The 24,394-nt window shown below is 40.8% G+C and overlaps 1 protein-coding gene across 1 annotated transcript in view; it reads right to left on the bottom strand.

Moving 5' to 3' along the window:
* Positions 1-24,394, bottom strand: part of tshr (thyroid stimulating hormone receptor) — a 39,311-nt gene that overhangs the window by 6,548 nt on the left and 8,369 nt on the right. The window contains exons 2-8 of the mRNA XM_074684893.1: positions 14,535-14,606; positions 13,469-13,543; positions 7,953-8,027; positions 7,254-7,328; positions 4,706-4,783; positions 4,013-4,081; positions 561-638 (exon numbers count right to left, since the gene is read on the bottom strand). Of these exons, the coding sequence (XP_074540994.1) occupies positions 561-638; positions 4,013-4,081; positions 4,706-4,783; positions 7,254-7,328; positions 7,953-8,027; positions 13,469-13,543; positions 14,535-14,606 (522 nt within the window). The remainder of the gene's footprint in view (positions 1-560; positions 639-4,012; positions 4,082-4,705; positions 4,784-7,253; positions 7,329-7,952; positions 8,028-13,468; positions 13,544-14,534; positions 14,607-24,394) is intronic.

Here is a 24,394-nt window from a genome sequence, read left to right as displayed (position 1 = left end):
TCATGCTCTATCACTCTCCTATTTAGCTTTCTTCTGTCATTTGTCTTTCTCTATCTCACAGTTCAGCTCCAGTGTCTACCATTACTCTTTTTAGTAGAAAAAAAACACAGATGTATCTTCTCCCTGGGAAAATTTGTCAGCCAGTGTGGTGTTGTCATAGAGACTTTTGACATGCTGTAAATCAATCTGCTAAGCTAGGAGATAGCATGTGAAGAAAACCTATACCGGTGCTGATAATCTCATTTTAAGTTGTGGATTACAATCAAGCATATGTCGAGAAAGGATACTTTTTTTAAGATGACTTAAAAACTCCTCACAGCCCCTTTAAATTAGGGATTGTGGATATCATATGTTTAACACTGCAGTAGTAACCAAACAATCAAATCTGCAAGGACCAGTCACAAAGAATCACAGTGAGTTCCTACCCTATGATGGGCTTCTCAAGGCAGAAGATGAAGATATGTTTAAGAAAATGTATTTGAAGTAATAAAATAAATCTTTTTATGTTTTTAATTTCATAGAAAACAGTCATCAAGAGAAGCTTCATCCTTGGTACTCACAGAAGTAATGGTCCTCTGATGGTGCCTGCAAAAGCCCTGTCATCTATCCTGGTCAGGTATTTGTTCCTGTGCAGGTCACTGGAGAAGAAACACAAAGTTCAGTTTATTGAGAGGAAATCGATCCTTCACATTTCAGTCTAACTGACAGAGGCAAGGCATGGTGAGATGTTTTTCCATCCTTCATGGCTGCACTTTTCAGTGTTTATTTTCTCTCAATTGGTGGGTGAAACATGACTGAAAGGACTGACTCATGTTGTTGATTTAAATTACAGTTTAAGACCTGGTGGCCTACTCCTTTAACACACTGCACCCTCACTACACATCTCCCCTGAATCCTGTAAATCTAATAAGGATAATAGACCTGTAAGGGGTGTGTTTTTCTTGGTCGGGCTGTGCTGGGATCAGTTCTCTCCTCAGAGCAGATCGGACGCCAGAATAAACACCAATGTGCAAAATCTCACTAGTCACAACCAATGGCTTAATTAGCCTCTTATAAGGATGTGTGTAGGTGTGTAGGTGTTATAAAAGAAAAGAAGTAATATCATTAATATCTCATATCCTGAATATGTAGGATTCTGGACCAGGGGGTAACAAGAAAAGGGAAAACATGTTGCGACAAAAGAAGGAAGGGAGCTATGCTTATCCACTCCCCTGTATTTTATCCAGATGAGGTAATTGAATGTGAGTGTGAAATTGATTTCTTCAAGTCTGACACAGATTCAGGGTCCTGTGTCACTGAGTGTTTGGGAGAGTCAAACTCATAATGCAGACTTCCTGATACCCACTCTCGGAAACGTTTTTCCCATGAGAAGTCCAGCTCACTAATCAAGAGCTGGGCTTAGGCCCTTTCAGAGAGCATATGAGACGGCATGTAGAAAAGAGGGCTGAATGTGATCCTGCTGCTTTTGGAGTACAGTTTTGGGCAAAGAAATACGCATGCCAGATGTCAGAAACAGTTTAATCTAGAGAAGCCTTATTTTTTGATCTACTGAAGAGATACAGCACCAGGTAAATTAAGTACATAAAATGCTTGATTGGTTGGTTTCTGAAAGTACACACCAATGTACACACCAAAACATAATGAAATGAACAATACTGGAACATTTTTTTTCTTTGCCCCCAAAGTAAAACAAAAAAAGCTGGTTGTAGCTTCTTATCAGCACAAAAACAGGGGACTTAATGATGGGTCTGTTCACAATCTGTGGTTATTTAAAAGTCAGTATTGACAAAATCCAGTTAATAAGAATAAAGAATAGATTTTATGGTGTATAAAAGCTAAAAAGAAATGTTTTAGTAGATCTTCAAGGTGTCAAGGAGAGGATTTCACAAACGTGGGCCGTCAGCACAAAGGGCATTATCTCCCATGGTCCTGAGTCTGATTCTGGGTTTATATAGAATGTCTGGTTCTGGGTATAAAATCATAACATCCAATGCACCCTACTCTGAAAACTTTAGGTTGTCTACTTTGTAATCATGAGAATGTAGAAGCAAAAAGCCTTTGCAATGTCTGCGATTTCTACTTAATTGTAAAATGCAGCGTCTTTGAGGTGATTTGAGTTTTCTCCTGTGGTGACGTCACAACAGAATTGATTTTGTGCTCCCATCCCAATGGGGCTCTAAATCTCTAGCCAGACTCTTCTACTCTGTTGTACCGAAATCGTGGAATAAATTACCCAACTCTATACAGTTTGCTGAGTCCCTTTCTACTTTAAGAGATGTCTGAAAACTCATCAGTTCAGGGAACACTTAAGGTCTTAATCTGACCTTTCTCCTCTTTGTCCTTAAGGGTAGAATGAGCCAGAAGGTCTAAGACTCAGCTCTTGGTGAATTTTCAGCACTAATTACTAAATGTTGTTGAAGGCTGAAGTTGATTGTTGCAGCAATTGATTTTGGTTGGTTGGATAGATTATTCTACTTTTCTTTTTTAAATCCTGCACTTAATGGCAGCACCTGCAGCCAAATAACTTGAAGTACTTTGTCACACTAACTCGGATGTATTTCTGTCATTGTGTAAATATTTCCTATTCTCTCGTCGTCAGGTGTCTTGTTTTTTGTTTTTGTTTTTTTGTCTATGCTACACTGATTTTGCTTCGTTGTTGCAGAGCCAAAATATTAAAGGTGTGAGTCAAATTATGCTCACTGCTCTGAAGTTTGCTTCATATGGAGTATTTGAGGGAAAATTGTAACATATAATCATCATATGTGGATGATGTTTCTTGATTATGTGAGACCACGGAAATGTAAGGTATTCTGAAAGGTAGTTCCTAGACCAAGGAGAGATAACTGAAAGAGGATGAGGGCTCTGTTGTCTATCATTTTACTCACTGTGGGTATCTTTGTCTACTGTGTGTTAGATTTCACATGTTGAGTCAATGATTCAAGACTGTGCTGTGCCCTGTATATAAATCTGAAGGAATATGTTGATTGGGGGGGCTGTTATATTCATTTCAAAAAACTATGCTGGAGGTCGTGTTTTTGGGAGAGTTTGTTTGTCTGTGAACAACATAGATTAAAAAGTAACAAACAGATTTTGATGAAATTTTCAGGGAAATGTTCAAAATGGGATAAGGAAGAAATGATTGAATTCTGGAGGGGATCTGGATCACCGTCTGGATCCAGGATTGTTTTAATTGATTGATTATCATTGTGAGATAGGGTCGTTTTCACCATGTGTGTATATAACTCCACAATAAATGGTCGTGTTGCTTTGCAAAGAAAAACAAGACAAGGTCACGATCATTTCTGAAATATGTAAAAGTACGATCCAGATCCTGGCAATATTCTGGATACTAAGATCTGGAATATGAAATATGTACTGAGTCATCATAATTTTCAACACTGTCAGGGAACAAATTATCGTACAAACCTGTAACTAACACCAAATTGTAGCAGACAGTCTGCTGAAAGGGAGTATAACATTAAAGTAGGACGAAAGTGTTGAGAGACAATCACAATATGTTTGGAGGAGGTCTGTGCTTTCTGAGTGCTTTTCTAGTGTATTTCTTTGTTCATGCATTTCTCCATTTGATTGACGCTGATTATCATAAAAAGATCTTTGCTAACAGTTTGTGACCCAGATACAGCAGACGAGCCTTTGAAAGTGTCACTTTGGGACCAGTTTTACAGGGCATCACAAGAAACATTTGGTTTGATGTTGGAACTCTTTCTTTTGGAGCGCTTGTAATGTGTGTCTCTGGGTTTTTCAGGCAGCCAATCAGCAAAAGACCTTGTTATCATAGCATCAACGCCAACTCAGATCAATTCATGGATAATGAGGTTGGAGACTAAGAGGCTGTAGATCTCCCACAGTCTGAATTTGAGATGTTTTTTTGCAGCTGAATTCAAAACCTTGCTCCAAAGACAACAGGGGTAGATTGTAAATAGATATAAAACACCATTAAATGAGACCTTTAAATAAGAGTTTGTGTGGTTTATATACATACAGTACTTACACTTGAATTAGCTTGGTGTCATTAAATGCATGATGATAGATTTCTCTGAAGCCGTTTCCATACAGCATCCTGGAACAAATGAAGACATTTTTACCTCATCAACAAAAAGCACTGATAAAAACTTGCCTCTGAAGGTCTTTCAGAGTTCAATTACAAATCCAATGAAATATCCTATTTGATGTATTTATGCATAATCCACTTTGAGGCAGCAGTGGCAGAGATAAATAAGACCTACTTACTCCAAATTCTGCGGTGAGGTTTTTTTTTTATCTGTCTGTGAAATTTTGTGGTTTCTAAGCCCAATATTTCCTGTAATATGCTGTTCTGAGGATAAAAACTGCAGTCCCTCTACTCTCAAACCCAAGATGAAATGCAACACATGATTACTTGTTGTGTATGAGGGTCTTTGTAAAGTTGGTCTCTGCTATCTCCAGTTGATTCACATGAGTTCAGAGTGAGGACATGCTTCTGAAGAGAGGTCACTTTGGCCAATCCCACCCCGAGTCTAGAGGCTATTTTAGGCTTTCTGTTTGATTTAAGGACAAAAATGTATCCATGCACTCTGCTGTTTTTGTGAAGTGCTTTTAACTTAAAGGTTTTGTCCAAAACTTTATCTTAGAAGTGTGCCTAAACTTCAAGGGCTATAAGATCTCCTTTATGTGCATGCATACGGCTGCTCAGCAGAAATCTTACACTGTCAGCACATCATTTGTGATGCCTTGGAATGAGTTGGCTGGGATCTCGGTGATATAGGGATGATCAACAATTTCCCTGGAAAGAAAGATCGCAAACAGCAAGGAGAGAAAATGCAAATAAATACCACGGTACACAGGTTAGCAATGTTTAATCTGAAGTAGCAGAGGAATGACAGATTCATTCTGAAGAATTTTGACTTTATAGCAAATAACATTTTATGAGTCATTACACCTATGTTTTAGGATAGAGTCTGCAGGGTTTTCCTAAAAAATAAGATTTACAGGATCAATCGTCACTTTTTGGCCCTTTGTACATGTGTGTCAGTGTCTGTGTAGGCCTTAACCCCCTCCTCGGCCTGTGTGTTGATGTTTTGGTTGTATCGTGAAAGCGTAGTTACATCAGCCAATCACAGAGCACCCAGTGTGCAAGTGACTTTGCGTGTTGATTAGCGAGTGGAAGAAGCTATTCTGAGCGGCTACAATCGAGGACGTAGCATGGAGCACGGAAAAAATAACCAAAGTGAAACAAAACACCATGTTTATGTTGAGTTGACTTATATTTGTTCGTTAACTCGACTTCTACCAGTGGCAATTGCTTTAAGACTGCAAGGGACGCTCCCATAAGATGTCCCCGAGAAAAGTGGTGATATGTTCTGCTGTGTGTACATTTCATCGACAAAATATGCGCTAGAATTCCTTCATCTTTTGTTCAGAATCAGCTACCTATCACAGGTAACTGGCTCCACCTCCTTCTCATTCATCCCCGCAGCGTCTCAGCGCTTTAACACAGTCGGACGCTGAGCGTCTTCTGACTTCAGCGGGGAAGCGTAGAGTGGGTTGTTCCACTGTGGAAACTGGACGGTCATTGGATAAACGCTGGGCTTTGTCCCGCCCATCAGATGCTGAGCGTCTCTGGGGGTCTATGAGGCAGTGGGCTGGCCTGGACGCTGGGCTTCTGTATGACGATTGGATGATCTGTCTGAGGCCAAATCCCTTTTTGTTTGACAGTGAAATGAGCCAGTCAGCGATCTTGAAGTATAACCCTCCACCAGAGCATCCTCTGAGTTTTACAGTCAGTTGTTATGGAATGATCCAGAGGCTTTATCGATCCCCTGTGAGTTCATTTTTCTTAAAAACGACGAGCATTGAGAGAACACTGGTAAAATCCCTGGAAAAAACACCTGGTTGGTACGACAGGGTCACAGATAATTTTCTTGAAAAGGAACGGAGGGTAGAATTTACGTTTAAATAAATAAACAAATTTATGATGTAGGCCGGAAAAAAATGGGCTTCCCCTCCTTGACTGACCAGCAGCCGCCACTGACTTCTACGCTGTAATACATTTCACCACACTGTAAAAAATAATGCTAAAATACCAGCAGCAGGGGCCGATAGTAATTTTCTGTTCTTTTACAGGGCATGTGCTGTAATTTATTTCTACAGTATAAGACTGTAAGTTGAATTAAAGTATATGAATGTGAAATAACAGCAAAATACTGGCAGCTCTGCTTGTACTTTTATTTTAAAGCAAAGTAATTTTTGTTGTGGTGGGGTTTGAAACTGTGAGTGAGGAGGAAACACAGTGGATTTAAGACCCTTTTTATTGTTTCAAACAACTACCTGAAGAAATGAAGCCAACTCACAATTCACAATTGAATCAACTTAACTAAAAACAAAGGGTTGACACAAAACATTTTATTAACTTCTGTTCATAGACTGTATAAATAGACTTCATAGACTGTAACATGGATGTAGCCTCCGCGACGTCACTTGTCTGTTCCTGAAACCATGAAAAGAAGCCAATCCGCGGACGCAGCCACAGTCACTATGACGCTGGCTGTGAGTTTTTCTTCGAGCAGCTACAGGGCGCCCGGCGGTCCTAGCTTAAAATTTTAAGGCAGCCCTTGAAACAAGAAGTTACATTGAACAGTGCACGTAGAAAACAGGTGCAACAGGTGGTTGCTGGGCTAGTGAGTGTGTTCACGTAGCCATGGTTGGAGGCTGTGAGTGTGTGCCATCACAGGCCAAGGAGGAGAAGCCCGGTTTGAGTGTGTACAAAAATTCCTGCAGACACTATCTCTAATGGTGTTCAAAAATAAAGGCAGATAAGCTATACCTAAAAAAAATATGTGCCCAAATTTGCAAACACACAAATTACACAATTTTAGATGTGGTCATATTCTTGGCGACAAATCTTGCAATCTAATCACTTTTTCCTTAATTTTCATGCCATGCCTCCAATCTATTCATCTCATTTTATCACTTGTCGCAATGCAGAAATGTTGAAAAACTAAAAACTGTCTTTGTAATGGAAACACATCCATCTTTCTGTTTCTTAAACAGTATATAATGTAGAGCATGAATAAGCGGATAATAGCTAATCATCCTGCTGACAGTCTCGTTAGTTTATGATGGCTGGAGTAATAGCTCTGGATTAATGTGGCTATTAATTGCTGACATTAAAATGCTAAAAGTTGTCGTCTTAGCAAGTATGAAAAAATGATGGATGTGACTGGTTTAAAGGTTGAGCAGATACACCAACTTACAGGATGAAGTTCATGTCATTGGAGCGGATGTTACTCAAGTCAGGAAAGGAAGTCAGGCCTGTATTAAAGAGGCCCCTGAGGAGAGGAAATGGTACAGTCAGATCAATCAAGTGTGCAAAGACAGCTTCACAAACTCCTTTAAGCAATTGAAAAAGACAAGTTCTTGTTGTGGCACCACAGAGCTAACAAAATCACTGTGTTTCACACAGCCTCTTCATTTTAGTAGATAACATCTTTATTATTAACCAGCCGTGTTCATTTTTGGCGTATTTATCTGTTAAACCAAACAGTCAAATTTTCTGCCAAGCCACGAGTTCTTGAAGGGCTCTGAAGAAGCCACGAGATCAGGCTTGAGTACACAGCTGCGGCCTGCTTTGAGGAAACAACAACCTACAATTTTCTAGCGAGTCAAAAGTTTACCAAAGATTGACATCTTTCCTACTCAGGCCAAATATGTCAAATTTCTTTGAAGTTATTTAGAGTCTGTGCTCACTTTTCTGAAGTTAACCTGTACTGCTGCATTACAGTCAAATAAAGCACAGCTAAAGTCTTGCCCAACAATGCTATGAGAATATCACAATATCTAAATTATTGCCAGACTACAGCATTTTAAGTATAAACCACTCTTCTTTTTGGATTACTTTAATGGTGTCAGTATGTGGAATTCAATGAGGAGGGGAAAAAAGGAAAAATACTCACAGGTATTTGAGGTTTGGGAGGTTTTTGAAGGCTTCTGGGTCAACATAGGTCAGACTTTTTGCGTTACGTAGCTCTCTAGAAGAACGGACAGAGTCAAGATTGAGTAAAAGTGCACTTTCATACAAACAACAAGTCATTTGGAGCTGAGTGAAAGACACATTTAGAAACACACACTCTTTTAAAACTTGCTGACAGCACAGGGGAAAGTGCACGCCAGCAAGCAAGAGGGGAAACTCAGAGCAGACAGCCAGGGCCGGAAGTACAGTCCAATTAGTGTTTCATTAGTGTGTTTACTCTGGTCCGCCCTGGGCTGAACACCTCTCTCTGCCGTCTGAAGACATGTGGTTCTCTGGAACGTGTGTGCTGGCCCGTCTTCACACACCTGGCAAACCACAGTGAGTCCAGCAGACAGACGTCAATATAAGTCTGAGAGGGAGAAGCTCATCATCGTTGAGCTGCTTGAAAAGCAACGCTGAAATGTCAGGAGGTTAATTTTATATTACCTAATAAAACCATTAAAGTCTGTCAAGCAGACTACTAAACTTCTGAGTGGCAGCAACTAAATGGACGCACTGAGTCTGAATCTTTGTCACAACTCTATAAACTCAAAACTGGAGGGTAATAAAAGAGTGCTGTCTGGATTTTATTAGCCCAAACTCGGATATATCATCAATAACATTTGTTTTATACGGTCAGTGGATGTTATTTCTCTCCTCAGGTATTTTTGGAAGGTTATTTCATCCAAACTACCTTAACAGGTTTTTATTCTTGAATCTATCCTTTCTGAGACACTCCATCAGTATAAATTTGCCAAGAAAACCAGAACCATCATCTGTTTTGAAATTGAGAGGGGCTTCACAATCCAGGAGAGGCTACTTTAACATGTGTGCAGACTTTTTTTTTCTGTTACTATTTCTGAAGGACTCCACCAATAAATGGACATAGATTTTTTTTTTCATAATACCACGTAAAAAAAAAATGTTTAAGTGATGATGGGTTGACTATGAAGTGTTAAAGGCTGCAGTCCCTAAAATGACCACTTGAGGCTGGCTCTAAAAAAACAAGTTGACTTTTCTTAGGTCTCATGTTGGAATCATAGACTGTATATTTAAAGGACGCCTCCCCAGCGTCACCCGTGAGTTTCTGAAATTGACTTTTGAAGCAAATTGTCTATTGCGGCCATATTGGAAGTGACAGGGACTTTGAGTACAGCTATAGGATGCCCATCAGTCATGTGAGCTGAGCCGTGCCTCTGATTGGGCGAGCTCACGATCTTAACACCCTCTGAACTGCTGAGTTAAAAAAAATAATTAATCCCCGTACAGTGTTTGCTGGTAGTAAAATTAGCGATTCAGACAGGAGACGTTTTTTGAACCAGGCTGTAAAAAGGTTAATTTCTGATGTGAAAACAGCTTTTTTGGCTTGGTGTGTATGTGACTTCTGGTACTTCTGGAGCCAGCCTCAAGCGAACACTCGAGAAACAGCAGATTTTAGCACTTCAGCATTGTCTCATGTTTTTACACCAGGGGTTGCCGCTTGGTTGGAATGACCAACTAAAACTGCAGAACCAGACATGTAATTTAATGGAAACCAAGTTTTTCCAGGGTCTATGTATTTCAAGTGTGTTCATGCAGGGTTTTTTTTTATTTTTAACTTCTTATCGTTTTTTTTTTGTTTTTTTTTTTTTAAACGTTTAACAGTTGCAGTTTCTTTACATTGTTGCATTAGTTTCGACCTCATGGGAATCGTGCAGCTTTTCTTATTTTACAGCCTGCCAACAGAGGTCTTTTTCTATCAGCGCAAACCATAGGCTGTATTTAGAGTGGACAGTGTGGTTCCGCCATTTACCATTGCAAGGCTTTAAAGCCAAAATACCCCTGTCACAGGAGCCGCCTTTGGAAGCCATTGTGCAGCAAGTCTGCGCAGTAGAGACTGTGAGGAATTCTGGGAGAATCTGAGTGGAACCGGGTGAAAAAAAAAAGTGATATATTTTTTTTCTTTTGAGAGTCTAAACTCTTCTTGGCTCTCCCTCCCAACATATTTTACAATCCCCAACAAAAATACACAAGAACGGCAGCTGTCAATCATCGTTCAACGTGACATTAAACTTAGTTTTTAACCTCTTATAACTAATGAAATGAAACTTTTCAGGAAAAAGAGAACTTGAATACAAGGCAGCCAAATTATATCTTCAATCACCGCAACAATCGAATGTGAGAAATAATTCTACAAGCTGTATTAATTTTCTTTTTTAATTGACCACAGTCCATCTGGAATGACTGGGAGAGTCCATTTTTTTACCCATACTGCAGCCAGTCACCAGGGGGAGCAGTTTTTGTGGCAACTTCCCTTACAGCAGAGCAAGATGACATCCATCTGTTTTACAGTCTTTGATGCAACCCATTTAGCTTTGTCAGCAACCTTTGTTACTCAGCTCATAAGGAAAATGGGTTTGGCCTCTAAAAAAAAAGAAAAAATATAAGATATGTTTCACAAGCTCCCTTTTTCAGTGTACAAATCACATGTTAGCTACAATCACAAATAAAGTCTCATCCTGTGGGAAATCTGGTGGTTAGCTTTCATATAAGACAGCTTACTAGTTAGAGATAAAATCTGTTTGGCTTTGTAAATTTAGCATGAATCAACCCTTCTCTTGCTCTCAAGCTAGACTGACAGTGTCAAAACAGTGGCCCACAAACCAAAGACTGAAATCAATTCAGCTGGGTTCTTTAAAAAGTCTATGTTAGCTATCCAGCAGATACTGGGGTGGCTGTAGGTCAGTGTTTCTTTTAATTATCTCTCAGTTTGAAGGTTTGAACACAGCTCCAACTGTGCACATGCAGAGGTGTCCTTGGACAGGACAGTTATTGCTGAGATGCAAACAGCTAGTGAAAATGAATGGAAACATTAAGTGCTGATCATCACGTTGTTTGTTGGCTTTTGTATCAGTGCATGAAGTGCTTTGCATCTTTTGAGTCTTAAGGCCAAGGCAGCAGTGTATGAGTACAGTCCATTTACTGTGTAGTGGGTAGTGAAAGTGTTTATCTAGAGCCCTGTTTGTGGCTGAAAACATGTCAGTTGGCTGCTATTCACTTTCAGAATTAGTATTATTCTCACTGATTGAAAAATGGGTAAAAAATCAGCTCTCACAGTTGGTTTATTGTGCTCAGCCAGAGGTCCTCAAAAGATGTTTGTCTAAAGTCCAAAGTTTCACACTGACATGACGGAGACCTGTTGAAACTAAACCCAAATTCATTTCAGTATAAGAGCCACTTCCATCTGGGTATAAGTAGCCAAATGTGAGTTAGGATTTCAGGATGGTTCCTGTGGCTCCACCCCTGAAACACCTGATCATACATAGTGAACACTAGGGATGGGTGCCTTTCACATTTGAAACGATATGGTACCATTGCTCGGTACCTGGCAATCGGCATCGGTACTGAACTGTACCAATTCTGTATCCTTTTTTGTGTTTATGTGGCAAAAAATAACAATTTCTTTAATTATATATATATATATATATATATATATATATATATATATATATATATATATATATATATATATATATATATATATATATATATATATATATGTATAGAGAGAGAGAGAGAGAGAGAGACATATATATATATTTTTGATTTAATATATTCATTCTTCAATATATAACCTTGCAATGCTGTGTTCATGTCCAGCATGGAAAATTACGTACTTTTCCACTCCTGTGGAAAGGATGCATTTAGGTGCCTAAACATGGTACCTTTTGATTTTACATGAATTGGTACCAGGTATTTTTGACAGAATTCGGTAGGTACCTAAAAAAATACCTAATTTGGAGCAGCAAAAGAGAGAATTAAAAACTGCAAGGCCATCAAGTGTGGGTTCAGAAACTTGAAAAAATAATATAAGTGACATTTCCACCCGTACAGAACTAGGGTATTCTATGCATACTCGGCACAATTAGCTTGGTAGCCATGCCAATAACAGTGTTACAGGGTTAGGGTTAGGGCACGTAGCAAAGGACTGTGGGAATGAAATCCATGCTATCCGCTTCAAGGACCTGAGCCTCATTATTCAACTGTTGAGCTAAACTGGAGCTCTTTAGATAGAAACTATTAGAGGAGACAGAAAGAGCTCATAAATGATTTTCATTTATGCGTAAACATGCCAGACCTGAGCTGGAGTCCAGCCACACCTAGTCCAAAAAGTACCCTGCTTAAAAAACACACTTCTTGTACTGGATCCAAAACAAATGCTGTTCTTTACAGGGGCTGTAAAAACACATACTTAGCCCAAACAACTGCCTTAAAGAGGTTTTCAAAAAGTGTCTATGTCCATTTATAGTTAGATAATTACTACACTCCACTGCATCCCTGAGCTGTTAAACTGTCAGTGAAAAGACAGACCAAAATTCCTGACAGTGGTGGTTTCACTTGATGCTGGCATGATACAACCTTCACCCAGCCCCCTCTGAATTCTGGGCTTCAGACTGCAGTCCCTGAACCACAGCTGCTGTCGGCCTCGACCAGCCAACAGGAAGCCGAGCATTAATTTGTGTCTGACCCTGAAGGAAACCTGAGAGAGATGCCATTATCTGATGTATGGCATTGCACCACACCAATCAGAGGCAAATAGGCCCCGGAGATCCAAAATACACCACCAGAACAAAGATATAACCCTCAGCGAGCAGGCTGAGTGATAGTTTCTGTCTGTATCTGTACGTCTGGAATTCAGCAGCTAATTAAGAAAGACTTAAAGGCAGCGTGATTTAGATAAAAATGACATCCAGATGATGTGCACACATTCATTTAGCCATGTCAAATTAATTCCTGTAGACATGTATTATAGTAACTGACTTGTTCTGCGACCCACTCTCACATTTTATGCTGTTAATAAAGAGTGGAAACAAACTGCATACACACAAACCGCTGTGTTACAAGATGCTGGAACAAATCATTCACATAGGCAGGGAAGTCTTGCAGTAATATATGAAGTGCTGGGAGGTGTCGCGCTGGAAAGTGTGTGGTCCACCAGGAGCCTCAGCTATAAATCTCTATCCTATAATTGAGAATAGAGTGCACCTTGCAATACTTTTTCCCCTGAGCTGCTTCAACATGAGCTGGTGCATTAAAAACAGGAAGAAGAGCCAAATACTGACTCTAAAACACTGATTCCAGCCGTCTGATTAACACAGGCACAGTAATAATAGGCATGATTATAAGTTATTGTATTGAATTGAAGTCTTTGGTATCTAGCTGCATGTTTTTATCTTACATCAGAGGGTTTTTCCCTTATTTCATGAAGCCTTAACTGCTCTGTGCCTCCCTGATCAGAAGCAGTAAGCAGGGTTGTGGGAGCAAAGAAGAGAAATAAGCTCCTAATGTGTTTCTTCCTTGCTTTCATTTGCTGCCGGCAAGGTTTAAATTAAGCATTTTTTTTTCTCTCCAGAGAGCAAATGGAACAGCTTAATCAATAACGATCAATAAAAAGCGTGCCCTTTTCTTTTAGTTACTCACATGTGGGTGATTTTCTTCAGGCTGTAGAACGAGTGCCTCTCCAGCTTCTGCAGCGTCACATCCACCGATATATATCTAAAAGAAGTACACAGGGCTTAAACCAGATCCAATGCACAAATTGTCTGTCTTATATCAGTTCAATGGTGTTTTTTACAGCATCTGTCTCACTTGAGGAAGGGGGAAGTGTGCAAACGAAACATTAGACCTGTTTTTATCAGAGAGGCTCCATGTACGGCGCAAGAAATTATCCTAGCACTGCAGCTCTTTCCTGAATTTATCATCCCACCTCGTCTGAAGCCTCTAAAGACACGGGGTTATTTTACAGGTATGCACCTCAGGTATACATTACACAGTCATCAGTCACTCTGCTTCCATTTATTTTCACTTGGTAAAAAGTACGCTCTTCAAACAAACCGTAAACTTTGCACCTGAACAACCTGATATGGACGTACAGAAGAGAAATGTCTGTTTGCTTCCTTTCCTTTTAATAGGCACTTCATGAAGCAAGTAAACAAAATAAAATGTAAGCATGTGTCAATTTGGCTGATGTGTTGTTATTTTGAATATAAAACACAGAGTGAGAGGAAACATTGTCCGTGTGCTCTTGAGCACTTCTAATCCACCTCTGCCTCTCTTCATGCATGACTTGGACGCAGACGTCCGACTCAGCGGCTTGGGACTGAGTGTATATTTTACCTCTGCGTGGAGACTTCACCTCTACTGGGAGTCTAAAATCACCACACACCCAAAAATCTCTGCTGGGATATGAAGCTGATGTCCAAACCCTGCTGTGGTTAAGGACCAACATTCCTATTGAAGGAACGCATTCAGTGCTTCCAGCTGTGATTAGGAGCTGACTGTGATACAACGCAGAGAGTAAACCATCCGCTTGGGTGGGAGACAGAAAGGAAAGGGTGGGCAGCTTGGATCTCTGATAGCTTCCCACTGTTTTCCAGCAATGCAGCTGAAAGAAAACAGGTGGATTGGAGAGTGTGGATTTGTATCTTAAAACAGGATATGTTCTGGGCTTGAGTGGATTAAAGGAATTGAATAAATTGCTACTCACATTCTTGAAATGTTGACCATGTTTGCAAAGGCATCTGCTGGTATAGATGAGAGACGGGTCTCAAAAAGCCATCTGTTGAGAAAATATGGAAGGAGATTTAAGCTTCATAGACACATTTATAGCAAACATCCATATGACATTTTAACAAAACAATTCTCCCCTTTGTTGTTGTGTTTGAAGACTGATAGCACTTAAACATTGACCAGCAACTGGAGTTAGCAGCTTGTTAGCTTAGCTTGGTTCAAATGCTGAAAACTGCACGATTACACACAAGTTGACACCACTGCCCTGGAACACCAGAATAACTCATCTGTTCCACAATAGTTCATATTTTTATTATTCCAGGCTGAGACACTGGTCAAATATTGTGTTTGAACTGTAGAACAACAATGCACCGGTGGGGGTCCAGCTAATGGCGACAGTCATGATGCTACATAACCCAGACATAAACAAACAGATGACATAAGGCATCTCATAAAAGAGCGAGGTTTGTCAGCTTTCAGATCTAATAAGTTGTGATAAGGTGGTATGTAGACTGTGTCTGGTTGAACTGGCACATAACCAGTGGACCAATGTTGACCTCCTCTGATGCAGGCCATAATCTGGAAACCATTTAGCTATCATGCACCTGCAGACTCTCTAATCCTGTGTTTTGCATGTCCATTAAATTATGCTCAGTTTTGACTTTTTTAAGTGTTTAACCATTAAAGCAGTCAGTTGCTCTAAATTCAAATCTTAGTTTGAACCGAACACTATGTAATTCCCCACTTAGCAGCTTAATAATAGCATAACGCCTTGTTTGCAATTGCAATTAAGAGTAATGCATGGGCTATTTTCTGGTCTGCAGAAGTGATTGGAGTTGCTGCTGGTTTCTGGTAGTCTCTGTTGCCAAAAACAGTCACTCTTAAAAACAGATCTAAACACAATGTTTTCTGAAAACTCCAAAAAACTAGATGCCAGGAAACAGAGTTATTGGTTCTTGAACGTCACACAGCTGAATGACAGGGGCTCACTCTGATTGGCTGGCACCAGTTTTAGGTCTGAAAAACACTCACAAATATGGGTTTGGTGTTCTTCGGCAGATTTTCCTGGTAAGCATGGCTGAAAGTATTTTGAGGGGGGAAAATTCGTTTTTGAAATAAAAATACCCAGCTGTGTGTGAACAAGGCCTAAGAAGAAAACAGTGTGACTGAGTAATTTACTCACTTAACTGTCTTACTTTAAAAAAAAAAAAAAAAAAAAAAAAAAAAAAAAAAACTTATCTTCAAAGGAACTTTTCCAAAAAATGAAGCCTGGGAGTTTTGTTATTATACTGGCTCAGAGGAATCTAAAGCAAAAACTCAAGATTTTCCTATTTGAAATAATTCTGGTTTTCAGAGTAAATGTCACAAATAGCATATTGTGTTTGAAATCATCCAGTAGTTCCAGACAAGCATATCTCTAACAATGATAATGACGGGGACAGTGTACAGGTTGAAAAAGAGGGAGGAAGATAAAAATCTAATTCTGTTAAACCTCATCATGAGATGAAAGGTTCCTCTAATGCTTTTAGTTAAACAGGGACTCTGTTCTAGAAACAAGAGAAAAACAACCACTTGGATCAGACGGGTCCTCAGCAAGCAGCCAAGTACAACAACGTCTGCGTCTGTTTAGGAAAGTAAGGTCAGGACCTGAGCAGGACAAACACACACAGACTTAAGTGATCCACAATGGAGTCAAATGTTATGTATAGAATGTAAAAAAACAAGGACTGAATTATGAAACAGATAACAATTACCACCAGGTATTTCAACATTGACCCAAGTTAAAGAAAGTAGTGTCACTGTCACTTGATCTGATTGAAGACGGCCTTCTGTCAGGCTCAGACTCAGGCCCTGTCAGATGGCCACACAGTTGAATTTGCATTCAATCATGTTTCAACCAATATCATCTTTGAAAACCCAATTCAAGTTGATAACCTCCCCCAAAAAAGACTAAATTCTGGGCCCAAATTTTTAGCATCCTAAACGATTTTTAAAAAACAAACAAATTTAAGTTGATTTCCAACATTTCCAATATTAACAAGCTTAAATTCTCAGGCAAATTTTCAGGAAACTTTCTTAAAACTTCCCAGAAATATTTCACCCATTTTCAACCCAAGATAGCACAGAAAGGTGTAACCAGATTAGATGTGACTGAGACATCAGTAGATAAATCTGTATACAGAAAGTTATTTAAAAACGAAGGTATTTGGTATGTGCTGCTTGGAGTGATCTGCTCTAGGCTTCTCCTTCTATCCCTCAGTCTCTCTTTTTCTTTTTCTCCCTAAAATCTCAAAATCCAGATTTCATTCAAACAACAAAAAAATCTTTTTTGTGTCAGCTGTGTTGCTTGATAGTATGTGAAACAAATTATTTACAACTAACTTTATCAAAGTGGTGTGAAAAGGTGCCATGAGCACATTGAAAATGGTTAAAGAAAGCTAAACATGCTAAGAAGTATGATTTGATGTGTAACATCAAGCTGACAGACTCATGGCTACATTTTCACATGAGTGATGTTTGAGAGATAATAATCCTCATCTAACTCCAGTATGAAAAGCAAATCAGTGAAAGCCCTTCATGAAAACGATCCAGCTTCTTTTTAAGTAAAGGTTTGGCATTGCTACTTCACTAGTCAACATTTGTTAGTCCTTCTGTAATCTTCTGCTTTGGTGGATTTAGGAATCCCATCAGATTACAGAGTAAAGACACTGAGATGGGAGCCACATGTTGATGTGATGTTAGAGTCTGGGGCCACCCTGCAAGATGCTCAGTAATCATTTGTTTCACTGAATCTTGTATCGACCACCAATAGAGTATAACACAAGTACAAAGCACAAGCCGTCATCATCACACACCTTTGATTCCTCAAGGAAACAATCGACTAATTCACAGGCCGAGATCTGGCCTGTGGGTCTGAATCACGCAGACACGAGAGGGGGTCAGTCAGTCAGTCAGTAGACACCGGAGCATGGCACCCTGCGCAGGCTTTGACAAACTCAAACAAACATGAGGAGACAAAGCAGACCCTGACACCAAACACCCTGTGTAAGAGCCGCCACGCTCAGACCCAAATAAGCAGCATAAACGTTCCCTCAGGAGCGTGTGGAGAAGACCAATGAGCCCATCTCAGAGGCCTGAGACGAAACGTACTCCTCCAATTTGTCATTCTGAACAGAAACCTGTGAAAACAAACAGGTGGGGAATTGAGTTTGAAGTGGGGAGAAACCACATAATTCATAATATTCATTGTCAGCACAACGTAACAGTGTTTACCGCGAGCTCGGTCACTCTTTGATTTGTAATGGTTTGTGGTGGCGAGGAGAGGGAGCTGGTTACATCTTCTGCAGCACATTTTAACTTTCATCCATGTGATTTAGAAGAACACGAAGAAATAATGTCTTTAAAAATCACACAGTCAGCAAAATGCCTGAATAATTGCTAACTGTTGCTTTTTTAGAACTTATTTTTCTTTTCTAAACTCACGTTGAATGAGAAAATAAAGAAGAAACAGGTGCTGGTGCACAATGCTCCATCCATAGACGATATTTCATCCCAAAGTTAATTAAAGATTACACTCATAATTATTTTCCTATAAATATGAGAGGAACTGTCAAATATAACAGTAATAATTTCCATTACAGGAAAACTGCTCAACTTAAAAGCTGGACGACTGTCAGTATTTCCAGTAATCTCAGCTCTTGACGTCCAGCCTCCCTATTCTTCAGAGGTCAGGGGTCAACAAATGTCACGAGTTATCACATGTTCAATATGGGTCCAAAAACCTCTGAGGGTTTTGAAAGACTGAAACCACAGTGTTTTTGTTTCCCTTTTTCCCTTGAAGTCTTTTTTCCCTTTTAATTATTCTCAAATGGAACTCTCCGAATGTTTGAGAAATGTGCTGTAAAAGGTAAATATTGTATTTGAATGCATCGTCCAGACGCAGTCACGAGTCACGCTACGCAGGCTTTTGAGCGTGTCTGTGCTTTCCTTTCCACCTCTCTGACTCTCAGTGACACATGGAGTAACCTCCAAGAGTACACACACTCACTGACCCCCCCCCCAAATGCTAAATGTCTACACGTGTACACAAACACAGACGTGCACAGTTGTCTGCTTTGCGTTCACTTTAGTTTTGTGACGAGGATTTGTACTCCATAGAAGGCATTTATTTTGCACATTACTCTTATTTTAACAACAAAGTTACCGCATGAAGTGAAAAGTTTTGTCTGTAACAGGAACTTTTCAAAATTACTGGAAAATCAAAAGTACAAACCTCCTCTAATGTTAGAAAAAAAGCTGTACAGGCAACACTTTGGAAAAAAATACTTTTATTTACTTTCTGTCAGAGAGTACAATGGCAAGATTGAAACCACTTATATCTAAGAGTGGTATTGATCTTTTTGTAGGACTCAGATAGATTACATTTTCCAAACTGTGGGACTTTTCTCATGCTTCTGACCGAACACTAAGTTCCAATCAGATTGATTTTGAGTTCAATTTGACCTTTTCGAAAAACAGCAAGTATCTGTTTCTCTTTGTATTGTTGTTAATAATCAATTTTATCCCTTTAGAACTCGAAAGATGTTTCATCAGTGATAAATACTGCTTACAGAAAGAGTAAAACATTGGCTGATAGGGTTATATAACAGACAAGCCCACAATAGGACCTCTCTCTAAGACCAGACTGGATCTCAGCAGCCTGACCGGGGCATCAGGGTCATATATGCCTCAGAGTGAGCTGAACAAAATCCAGCATCCTCAAGCCTCATCGTAGCCATAACACCCCAATCAATACAAAGTCTATTTCAGGCTTATTTGGGAGGTATTTATTGGGAGAAATGACAGTTGTTAGGGCGAATTTAAAGGCTAAACATACAGCTATTCATTTCATATGATATTTGTGAGATTCTAGTTGAGGTAATTTCAGCCAGACCTGCAGCAGGCTTGTTCTCGGAAAAGGTGCTTGTGAGAGAGGTCAGAGGTGAGTTTCTCAGCAGCGAAAAACAATACTCGAAACCTTTGCCAAAACGTTCCACCCTGATAGGAGAGTACAGGAAATCTCATGCCGTGACCAGTGGTAGTTTGGCTGGAGCCAAACTATCCCCATAGTGACGAGTTGGCAAAAACAGACACATGATGACGTCACTGAAACCTTCCATAAAGATACATGTTTGAAGCTGAGGGGAGTCGGTCCGTCCATCTACCATGATTGCTGTGTTTCGAGCTGTGTGACTTCAATAAAACCCGCAAAGGCTGCCAAGTTGATTCTGTCGTCTCATCATTGATATATGTGTATTTGCATCTGGGAAATCCTTAACATAAGTGGCGTCATCGAATTTCGGTCTGATTGGGAGCCGGAGCGTTGGTCTCTCCAGGCAGGTGAAATCTGTGCCGGCACAAAAGGTAGGAGAAATTTTATTCTCAATTTTAAGAGTGATTTCACTGTGTGGTGAGACTAACTTTTGCTTTGGCTCTCTCTCACATAAAAGAACCTGTGGACACAGAATCAGCTTCAGCCTGTTATTCATGTGCACATGAAGGCTGCTTGAAAACGTGTCAGTAGGACACCTAAATTGTGAGACGGACAAATTAATCATTGGGATTGAAGCAGCAGAAAGCTTGGCCAAGCATTTTGAGTAAGGTTGTTAAAGATATGCTGGGCCTCAGTGGTATGGCTGTCGAGCATACACTGGAGGCCAGCTCGTGAGACAAGATACAGAAAAGTGGTATTGGAGAGCCATTGACCACTGTGTATGTGTGTGTGTGGTTTTTGAAGTCGACTGCCTGGCCCGGGCCTGTTTAAACACGATGAGGTTTGACTGAAATCAGAGATACAGCTCAAGAGGAGCGAGTGAGAGTCCGAACGGTGTTGACCCATTAGGACCTTGCTCATGTTAAGTGCCGTGATCGGGGGCCGACCTTTTAGGGCTCGAAAGGCGCTCACCTTACCGGTTGCGGACTTTTCTAATATAATTTATACGTGGAGAAATTCACTATTTCAGGAGCAGTGAGATGCTGCTGGGCTGCACTGCGAATGCAGAAAAGTTGCAGTAGCACTGGCTGTTAAAGTCCTAGGAAATTCATTTCAGTCCTTAGGAGGGGCTCTTATAGTACATAACAAACCTAGACAAAAAGCTAGCTATAAGGGGGGTGCGGCAAACCTTGAATGAATAAAATACTATTTGGCAAAGGATAATTGGATACTGGAGAGAACAAATCTATAAGGAAGGAGTTGTCAGATCTGCAACTCCTCTCCCAATTGCCACCGACTAAAACACGTCTGATCAACGTGTTAAGTACACAGACATCTGCCTTTATATAAAATAATCTCCAGTCAAAACAAAAAAAGAGAGAGAAAAACATACAAAACAATATTGCATGACCAAGACGACTCTTGACTGCTGACGGACTAGACGGAGTGAATGAGCATCTCTTTTCCTTTGTCTCCCACGTCTCACTTCCTTGTGTGTGTGGGTTAACCCTCAGTGTAGTGTGGAAGTAAAGCAGCTGCCGTTTGTGTGTGTTTATGTGTGCGAGTGATGTGTGTTGGATGTGGAAGCTGAGTGCAATAATACATGTTGAGATCTGATATTACATGTGCTATGTAAACTAAAAGCTGGCTGATTTATGCTGCATGGGGTATAATTTCGTGGAATCTGCTAAATGAGTCTAATGTGCTGCTCTGAGTTACGTTCACCTTAACACTAACTTCATGTGCTATGCTGATGTGCTCCGTATTGTGCAAAGATTAAGGGCTTGTGTATGCCAAACTGAACATAAATCTCATGTACTGTGGAAAAACTGGGAATTGTGGGCTTAGGGCCTTAGATAAAACCAAAAAGTATATAATAGCACGTGTTAAGCTTTTCTGAGCAAGAAAAGGTGGATGTGTGAAGTGTAAGAGCAAATAGAGAGAATGTGAGTAAGTGTGGATGTGACAAAGTTGAAATCAAGACAGCTGGGAATGGCACACGGAGAGAATTGAGGAAGTTGCCTGTTTGACGGTCAAAACTAGACTGAGGATTCAGGAAGTAGAGTTGGGAGGAGCGTGTTACACAAATAGAAAGCTACACTTAGACACCAGGCTTTTCCCGCCTTATACGCTGAAGGCTTTTCCTGCGGCCTGCTCTCTTTACTCGCCCCCTCCCTTCGTGAGAAGCCCTCCCTTTCTCTCCTCAACAACTTTCGGAGCTGGGACAGCGTTTTTGTTTTTTCAAAGTGCTGAACATTAAAGCAAGGGTACTTAGGGTTGGAGCACACGTTTTGTGTACATTAACGTTTACTATTATTGAGTTTTTAATTGCATTTAATCATAATACAATCAATATGTCTAAGAATATCACACCAGTAGCTATTATTAGCTGCAAACACCCAGAGTTAATGAAAGACATTCAGAAGTTTTCGGACAAGTGGCACAAACAGTACAAAGGATTAGATCCTGCGTGGCCAGAAGAGGGCACATTTGATGTGGGAGTGTGTGGGGATATGGAATGTCGCATAAAAGATCGCAAACCAACATTTAAGACAAAAAGCAATCTGAAGCAGAAGGAGTTGGAGATCAAGATCATCAACCTGTTCAAAGAAGAAGGCCAATCTCACAGGAAGACGATAAGGGAAGGTCTTGCCGAGCTGCAGAGAAGCAAACAAAACAATGCAAGGAAGATGAAATTTCAGATGAGCGAGTCAGCAAGTGAAGAGAAAAAGAGTGAACAAACCAATGCAACAACCATCAGTGGATTATACCCAGTGATCACAGGATCATTCCACATTAATGGAGGCTGTGATATAGTGAACAGTGAGTCATTGGGCAGCAGTTTTGGAGGACAAGGGCAGAGTTCTACTACACAGATTGCAAATAAACCTCCAGAGTATACGGCCAGTGTGGGTATTCCCCCTAACACCCAACCATCCACACCGCAGCCATCCACATCCCAGCCACAGCAGCAGCCCCCACCGCAAACGCCAACTCAAAAACAGCAGCCTCAAGTTCAGACCCAGACTTCTGGACACAGAGTTAACCCACAGCCAACTCAGACGTCCCCACAGGGCGAGCAGATACACGACTTAGTTCCAAAACACTGCAGCACCACACTGAAGGCAAGTCCACAGGGAAAACAAGCTGTTCTAGACTGCTACGCAGACTACGACAGCAGACAGTCAGCATCAACGACATGGTGGTTAGATTTAGAGAGTGTGGGAACAGATTATGAGAGAGAAACAAACAGAACAGAGATCCAACAATTAGAGGGAGCTATAGACGAACAGTATGATCATACAGTTAAGGGACCAGCAGGGGAGCAACCAAAAGAAGGGAAAAAAGGGACACCGACTCAGACTGCAGGTGTACACCCCGAAGCTAAAATGCAGAGACAGTATGATCTTAGATACAGACCAAACATACACCCACCAGATAGGTACACAGACGGGCAGTATCCAATTCTGATTAAGGGCACCCAGGGTCATTACATCCCATGGCAGACACTCGACCTTGCTGGGCTGGTTTCACGGCTGCCAGACGTTCATGAGGGCGCTAGCAAGTGGATCAGGGCATTTGAAGAAGAAACAGTGGGAAAACTACTAGCTTTGGGAGACATTAAGTCTGTGTGGGCTCAATCATTTGGAGCTCCTGCAATGAATAACATTTTGGGACAAAGTGGCAATGGCTGGATGATTGATCCAAGAGCGGATGGAACAGAGTTTAATGCGTATCGCACAACACTCTGGCAAGCGTTACGCACAGAGTATCCAACTAGAACGGATCCTAAAGCTCTAAAAGGTGACCCCCTGCAAGAAAGTGAAAACCCGACAACCTATATCAACAAGCTGTTAAAAAGATGGAAGCAGGAAACAGAGGAGGAAGTGGACAAAAGCCCAACTTTGGTGATTTTGTTCAGAAATGCAGTCGTGGAGGCTCTGCCAACCCCATGCCGAAGCAAACTGGAGGATGTGGTTGGACTGACATCTATGCCTCACAGACAATTTTGCGATCACGTGACCCACGTTGTGGAAAAGTATCGCAAGGAGGAGCAAAATAACAAAGAACAGGAGAAAAACGTACAGAGGAAACTGGCACAGCTGCAGCTTGGTGAATTACAGAGTAAAAATAAAGTAAAAGCCCAAGCTACTGTCGTGGCTGACACTGCAAGACAAGCAGCACAGATCACACCAAAACCAATTGAGAATGCTCCATCGGCGCCCCCTCCACAAGCAACACCAGTGGTTAACATATATCCGCAGCAGCAGTACTCACAACCTCCAAGAAACCCTCCATATTATGGCCCACAAAGACAGCCAATGCAGCGTAGAGGGGAGGGTCAGAGGGGGAGGGGAGGAAGACAGTCGATACCAGGACGCTGCTGGAACTGCGGTGAACCCAACCACAAAGCGATGTATTGTCCAAATTCACGAGCGAATCCCGAGTGGGCAGAAAGTGGTCGTGGAGTGCAGCCCACGCAACAGAGAGGTGGAGGACCAACCAATCCATGGGCAGGTCCAAACCATGGGTATTAGGGGTGCCCAGAGAATCCCACAGGGGAGGGTCAGCTTCCTCTAATCACCAAAGGAGCTGATGCAGAACCAATGTTGCAAGTAAAAATTGAAAATAAGCAAACATCAATGTTGGTAGACACTGGAGCAACACACACTTGTGTGTGTCCTGAATGTGGCTCTCACCTTCCCCTCTCAGGCAAATGTGTGAAAACAGTGGGGTTCTCGGGTATAAAACAGTTAATTCCTATGACAGCTCCAGTGCGAATAGCAACAGACGAAAATGAAATCAGAATTCCTATCTTGGTATCGAACCAAACACCAGTTAACCTATTGGGGAGAGATGCATTA

The sequence above is a fragment of the Halichoeres trimaculatus genome, unplaced genomic scaffold (assembly GCF_033239565.1).
Source record: "Halichoeres trimaculatus isolate MK-OKI-2021-1 unplaced genomic scaffold, fHalTri1.1 fHalTri1_scaffold_13, whole genome shotgun sequence".
NCBI lineage: Eukaryota > Metazoa > Chordata > Actinopteri > Labriformes > Labridae > Halichoeres > Halichoeres trimaculatus.
The sequence above is the reverse complement of the archived record's forward strand: the minus strand, read 5'-3'. Positions and strand labels throughout refer to the sequence as shown.